This window comes from Geospiza fortis, unplaced genomic scaffold (assembly GCF_000277835.1).
Source record: "Geospiza fortis unplaced genomic scaffold, GeoFor_1.0 scaffold592, whole genome shotgun sequence".
Taxonomy (NCBI): domain Eukaryota; kingdom Metazoa; phylum Chordata; class Aves; order Passeriformes; family Thraupidae; genus Geospiza; species Geospiza fortis.
This window is the reverse complement of record NW_005054609.1, coordinates 120,240-127,187: the sequence shown is the minus strand read 5'-3', so window position 1 is coordinate 127,187 and position 6,948 is coordinate 120,240. Positions and strand designations below refer to the sequence as shown.

Here is a 6,948-nt window from a genome sequence, read left to right as displayed (position 1 = left end):
CGGATATTTCAGAGGGTGCTTAGGGAAGTGAATTTGAGGATTTCAGCATTTTAAGTATAAAAATGACTGCGGGGCTCAAGTCCACGTAACTCTAGTCTTTTCACTGCTTGTTCTCTATGATACAGTAAATGATATTTTTCTCATTGATTCACCTTCAGGCTTTAATCAAGTTTCATGTCTAATTGGCTTGGGATCAGCATCACCGCAGGTGTTCCCTGACCTTTAATCCTATTGGTCAGTAGATAAAAACTGGCCATGAATCAACAAATTGCCATTCAAGACACTTTCTCTCTATAAATTGGTCTAGTTGATTTTTGGTTTATGCTCTCCTTATGAAGGCTTTCTTCCACAATGCAGAAGTATGACCTGTTCTGTTGGCTCTTGGGTCCTGTCCTCTGCCATGGAGTTGTGGGTACAGTCTCCTGTCTGACAGGCTGGTATTCATTCACTGCCTCCCGAACCTTGGAAATTTTATTACTCTCTTATTTAGAGACTGCAAGAAGGTGGAAGTAGAAACTCTTCCTCTCTCCCTCAGACAAGGGGGAGAGAGGTTGCCATTTTGTTTACTGACTGCAAGTGGTTGTACATAATAATGTGCAAACTAATATGTGCTGTGATTCTCCATCATATATTTTACGAATCTGTTGTTTTGTACATAGAATTTACACAATTAATTTACTGTTCTTAAACATGGGGGTAAACTTGAAAAAAAGTTATCCCTATCAAAAAATATGCCATCTCATCAAAACAAATATGCACTTCCTCCTGGCTGTACTGCAGCAGGCCTCTTCTTAAGAGAACCTTTTTTTGCCCTACCTCCTTCATTCAAGATCGAAGGTTGTGCTGCCCTCCCCTTAGTTAGAGGCTGTGGTCCTGCTTGCCCTCCTCCTCTGGCACTTAGTGCTGTGGTGTCCTCATCTCTCCCTGTCTCCTGGGATTCTGGGTACTCAATGCACTCCTGCTTTTCCATCTCTAACAGTTCACCTCTGGGGGACGGAGGAGGTTGCGGCGTGGCTTGAGCACCTCAGTCTTTGTGAGTATAAGGATATCTTCATCCGCCATGACGTCCGGGGCTCTGAGCTCCTGCACCTTGAACGGAGGGACCTCAAGGTACTTTCACGGTCGGCTCATGAGAAATAGCCAGCTGCATCTGCATGACCTCCTGTGCTGAATGTGCTTGGAAGTGGTCTGCCTGCTGTTCATTCCAGGTGCCTTGGCAAGATGAACAGGTTCACTACAACCTCGTTTTATTTTCTCACCGTTTTGGGTCACCTGGTTTTTAATGGCAGGGAGGTAGAAGAGCTGGTTGAGGGACCAGCTGTCCAGTTCTGCCACAGCTTCCTGGAGATGTGGTACAATCCAGCACACAGATTGCCAATAGTGTTCTTGGGAGTCTCTGATTTTAATGATGGAAGTTTTTCTCAGCTACTGTACCATCTTTGTAGAAAGTGCTGTAATTGGGAAGATTTGGTTCTTACCGTGCAGCGGCTAAACAAATGGATCATCATACTTCTTTGTTAAAGAAAAAGTGATGGTGCACTTTGATGAGGCTTATGGATGGAGAGAATATTTTTTAAGAGGGCTTAGTAGCCACATTGCACAACTTTTCATCTCCTCACCAGGAGACATAGTTTCTACTGAGAGAAATTGAAAGTGGTGGTTTGCATGTGCAAGAGACTTGTGTCATCATTCTGGTGACTTGCATAGAGCAGGAAAACAGAGGTTTTTTTGAAGTAGTGTGTGGCATTTGTTCAATGCCCCTTGAACCTTTATTTATCATTTTTACCATCTTCCCATGGTGAGGTTTGCTGTAACGTGTGTCACTGACCCCTCTGCATGTCATCCACCTACAGCCTGTGTTTGTTGCATGGTACCCAGCTATCAGATGTGACTGGTTAGTTCCTCCTGCATGTTTTGGCTTCTAGTCCTTGGCATCTATGTGCTCTTTTTGTTCTCACAGCCTTTGACAGCCCAAACAATTTGTGTTTCTGGCTAACAGTCCACAGCTGTGTCTCTGCATTGCTCTATGCCCGCTCTGCATTCCTTAACAGCTTTTTGACATGTGGTTTGAGGCTCTGTATATAACCCTCAGGTTTGGAATTTTTCTGGTTGGTTTCCTCCTCTCTTTGTAACTGGATGGCTACTTTGTAACTGTTGCTTGGCCACATGGAGTTTCCTTCTGCCTTTCTCTTAGTGTAAGGTTTTGTTTTTATTTCCAGGACCTGGGAGTGACCAAAGTGGGTCACATGAAGAGGATACTGCACGGGATCAAGGAGCTGAGCCGGAGTACTCCTGCCAGCGAGGCTTAGCCTCTGTTTTCACAGCCTGTGTCTACCATTCTCCCTAACTGCACAGCAGTCACCTCACAAAGCAGATGTGCTCACAACTGTCTCTGCTGAACAGCCAAATTTTAGCTGTTCAGAGCTCATATCAACCAAGCATGGTGCTACTTTTTTCCTGTGGGGTATGGCTGCATCCATTGGAGAGGCACTTCCTCTGTGGTTGGCAGAGCCTCCTGGAGAGAACTCACTCACTGTTTGAAGAGCCATGTCCTGTGTCGTGGGAAGTTCTGGTTCCAGGGACAGTGCAGGACTCCTGAGAACTGCAACACAGATACCTTTACTGGATAACTTCATCACAGTAGAATCATTCAGGGCAAAAGATATATCGGCCAGTCTTAATTCAGGAGCATCTGACAGTCTTTTCAGACCCAAAACTTTCCTGCACATCTGTGTGTCACACCTGTATTTAACATATTTAAGTGGGACAAAGCCTCTCCTTTCATCTTACTATTCCCTTTTTAATGCATCTGTAGTTGTGTGTAATTTGCATCTGAAATTTGAAGCCAGTGCAGACCTCTTCCAATGAATATCAAGTGATTCTCATTCACTCATGCTTTTGCAACAAACAGTGCATGTTCTTCAGACAGGATTTGCACCAGCTGGCAGGGCCTTCTTCTGGGCCTGCTCTCCTCTACCAGCCAGGGGCAATGGTACAACCTTCAGGTTTTCACAAAAAATGTGGTGCTGAGTCATTACGGACAATTGCTCAGAAATTCCTGGCAGTAAGAAAAGAAAATTCTGGAGAGCCAAGTAGTTACAGATCAGCTCTGACATTCCTTCTGAATTCATCTTTGGGAGACCAGATAAGAGGGAGAGGAAAGCTGATGAGCTGTTTGTGCTGCACAAGATGGGAGGTATAGGACAACTTGCTGCATCCTGGGAGAGGGAGCAGCATGACTGGCAATGGCCAGGTGTAGCTTCCTGCTTGTTCAGTACCACTTCTGTGGCCACAGACATGAGAGGGTTTTTTTTGCTTCAGCTTGCAGTGTAGAAAACTCTTGTCAAAAATTGTGACTTGAGTCTAGTACTTGTATCTTTTCACCTGTCTAGGTTTCCGTAGCTTTTCCACCTTGCTTCTCCTTTTTGCTGCCTTGCTCCTTCACTCCAGAGTGATAAAAAAGACTAGAGTAGCTCAGTTCTCCTGGGCTGTACCCCTAAAATATTCCTTATGCTGTCAAGCATTGGGGGTTCTGTAAGAGCACTAAGAGGAGGACGATTGTTAGCAAGCAAATGAGCATCATAATGAAAACTGGAATATGTTGATAAATTGCCTTTGGTACCAGCAACAGTGGAGCATGGAAAAATTAGTGCTTCTGAATCAGGGTTTCTAGATGACTGACCTCAGTTGGGTGGCTGTTAAAGCCCAAGACCAGCATGCATAGTTATATCACCATCTTCATCACTGCAAAGGGAATCTGGCAACAGTCAGTGCCAAATCAGACATCATTCTTTTTTTACTTTTTAAGTAAAGGATTTTAAAGTAAGGATTTTTATCAAATTGATATCACTTCTCTAGTCTAATAACAATCAGTCAAGTTAATTTATGTAAAGATTTGTCAGCTTATAAAGGCTCTGGGCTGATTTCATTTCAGCTGGGCAAACTCCATTGAATTCCCTAGTATTTCACCAAGGGTTATTCTGACTCTGCCTGTCTGTTCTAACCAGACACGTTCACCCATGTGTCTCCTCACAGCCTGGCGAGTGACCGCGTTTGTTGAAACTCATGAGAAGGTAAAAAAAGACTGAACGTGCTTGATCCAGTTAGAAACATTTACAGTATAAATACTGTGGGGCCTGAGCAGGAAATATGTCCAGCCTTGCCCTGAATGTATTTCTCCTATGTATATGTTGGCATAGCTGTATTTTTTATTTATCAGTACAGACTCCCTCTAACTATATTGAATTCCTGAGGTATCAGGTAAGTAAGAATTGCAAGCATACTGTATTGTCCCACTTGCTTGTTGAGGCACAGAGCAACATCTGGATGAAAATGAGGAGAAATCTCTTCAGGAGAGCCCCAGGATACAGCCATCCCCAGTGGTGGTGTGCCGTGACCTCACAGTGTCTGCATCCCACTGTCTGTCCCAGAATTGTGTGTTTCTGGGACATCCATGTGCCTTCCAGGAGAGTGCAGCAGGGGGTTGAGGCAGGTGATAACTCTGGAGAAGAGGTGAGATCTGTGTTTGTTCCTATATGCAGTGAAGGAGCTGTTCTGTGAACTTTCCCCAGCAGCCTCATGGTTAAAGATGCATAAACAATAAGCTCTTGCCTTGCATAATCCTTGAGGGATTAAATTCTTGCTTCCACAGAAACAGCTCCTCTCTACTCTTCCTGCCCAGAGCAATAGAGGAATCCAAAGAGTTTTTACATTCAGGTGTTTTCCTCAATTCATGCCATATCTGTCAACACCTGATGGCCGTTAGCCATTTACATGAGTGATAAGGCCTGCACAGATGCATCTTCATTTCTTTTGCTTTTTTGATCTGTGTGTCAATGCCTTCAGATCCTTTTTGTGCAGATGCACATCTGTCAATGGGTTAACAGCCACTATATTCCTGTCTTACTTATCAGAGGCAGGAAGGGAGTTCTTCCTTCTTCTAAGACCTAGAAAATGGGATCCACATTTAACCTGAGTGCCTTTGGATATTTATTAAGGTTTAGATCTAAGAAACCCCAAAGGGTTGTAGTTCTGTATGTCTCACTGGGAACAGTGCAGATTTCTGTTGGCAAGATTTTTGTGAATAGATGAAGACAATTTGTGTTGAACATCAGTGAGCTCTATCTGCAAAGTAGGGAGCCAGGTAGAACTTCTGGCTGCTGCCTATTCTGAGTTTCTCTTCTGACATCTGATAATTTTTTGTGGGAGGAAAAACTCAGGAACAACAGTTAGTAAAAAATATGCTGCTTTGCCAAAAAGAGACTGCCCAGCAGTCTCAGGAGCACCAGCCTGAGAGAAGCTAGAACTGCACATATCACAGAGGTGTTTAGTCCCTGAAGAAACACAGCTCCTGTGAAAGCCATACAGCACCTTCTGTTCACATCCCTCACCCTGGCAGTGGCTGCAGTGAGCTGGGCATGGGGTTTCTTCTGCTTGGAAGAGGCTTCAGTCCCTTTTCTCACATTCTGGCACCATCCTGGATATTTAATGGCAGATTCTGGGGAATTATGGTTGGGGCTAAGTGAGATTGTGTGCAGTGGAGACTGGAGGGAGGTTTGGCTGTTGGCAGTGCCCTGCCCTGGGCTGCCCTTGGGAGGGCTGGTACAGCCTCTCTTCTGTACCTTGTGGGATGTCAGCAGGAGCCAGCACAGTGGCCAAGGGGAGCTGTGCTGCTGGGTGCCTGGAGGTGCTGGCCTGGCACCTGGGAGCCTCCAGCTCTGCTGAGGCCTTCAGTGCCAGTGCTAAATCTGCTTCTGCCCCCAAATTGTATGGAAAGCTTTGATCATTGTTTTAGTGTTATTTAAAAATGTACATAATAGCGATGTGATTTATAAAACAGACTGTTTACAAGACATATTTTGTATCTTAAGATGTGCGTACTGTAAAAAAAAAAAGGAAAGTATGGAAAATGATGTTTTTCTACAACTGTCAGTAGTGACTGCATGTCTGTATTATTGTCCGCCGACCACTGTTCCTCAGGGGTGTCCCCACCATTCCTGCAATCCTGTCAAAAGCATCGGGAAGCAAGTGAATCCCTGTACAGTCTTGGGAAGAAGGTTTTGTGCCTTAAGAATGGGACCTGCTTCCCTCCTATTTATTTTGTTAATTTATACAGTGATTACGATGGAAATGTCTCTTGGTGGTTTTTTTTGTACATAGTTTACTTGTTGTAAATATATTTTTCTTGTATATAAAGTAAACATGTTTCCGAGCTTCCAGTAAGGATTCTCTGTTGCTGATTTTGTTGTGAGAGGGCTGCTGTGCCCATCAGGTGGGAAACAGCTAATAAAAACCTGTGCTGTGATTAAATGGCTTTATCCTGGCTTGCATCAGAAGTTCAGAGCTTCTCCTTAGAGAGGAGTGAAATGGTAAATCTAAGTGTTGTAGACTAACTTTGTAGCATTTTTTGTGTTGGTTTAATTGGCATGGAGTAGAAGACATCAGGTAGTTTAATTTTTTTTAGCTATGTCTTGTAGTGAACAAATGTTGTTTTAAATGTGGTGCTTCTACTGGTGCTCATGTGATCAAAGCTCTGCTGGCAGCAAACCCACGGCTTGATGGGAACACTGTCAGACTCAGCAGAGCTGTGTTGGCTACCCCTGCTCAGGTGCTGTTCCTGGCCATGGTGCTGCAGTGCCTCTGTGTATTCCATTTATTGCAGGCAATATGTACGGTGACTGGAATAAGTGAAAATGCATTTTGCAAAAATGTGGGAGAAGTGAATTTTCTCATGAAATGTAGAAATTGAGTGCTATAAATGACGCCTGTAAACTTGAAACAAAAAAATTTGGCGTGTTTGGGTGAGCAGTTCATAGAGTGGATTGTGACAGCCTTTCTCTTCCGTCTGTACAGATTGGTGTGTTCATAAGATGCTGATAGGAAGCTTACAGTGGATTTATTTAAATTGACAGGATGGTTGTAGAGTTCCACAGTATTGTCACAAAGTGG

The 6,948-nt window shown here is 43.9% G+C and overlaps 1 protein-coding gene across 2 annotated transcripts in view; it reads left to right on the top strand.

Annotated features, from left to right (window-relative positions):
* Positions 1–6,309, top strand: part of DGKD (diacylglycerol kinase delta) — a 42,743-nt gene extending 36,434 nt beyond the window's left edge. For both annotated transcript variants that reach the window (XM_031064611.1, XM_031064612.1), the window contains 2 exons: positions 980–1,110; positions 2,220–6,309. In XM_031064611.1, the coding sequence (XP_030920471.1) occupies positions 980–1,110; positions 2,220–2,309 (221 nt within the window). In that variant the 3' untranslated portion in view covers positions 2,310–6,309. The remainder of the gene's footprint in view (positions 1–979; positions 1,111–2,219) is intronic.
* The last annotated feature ends 639 nt before the right edge of the window (positions 6,310–6,948 follow it).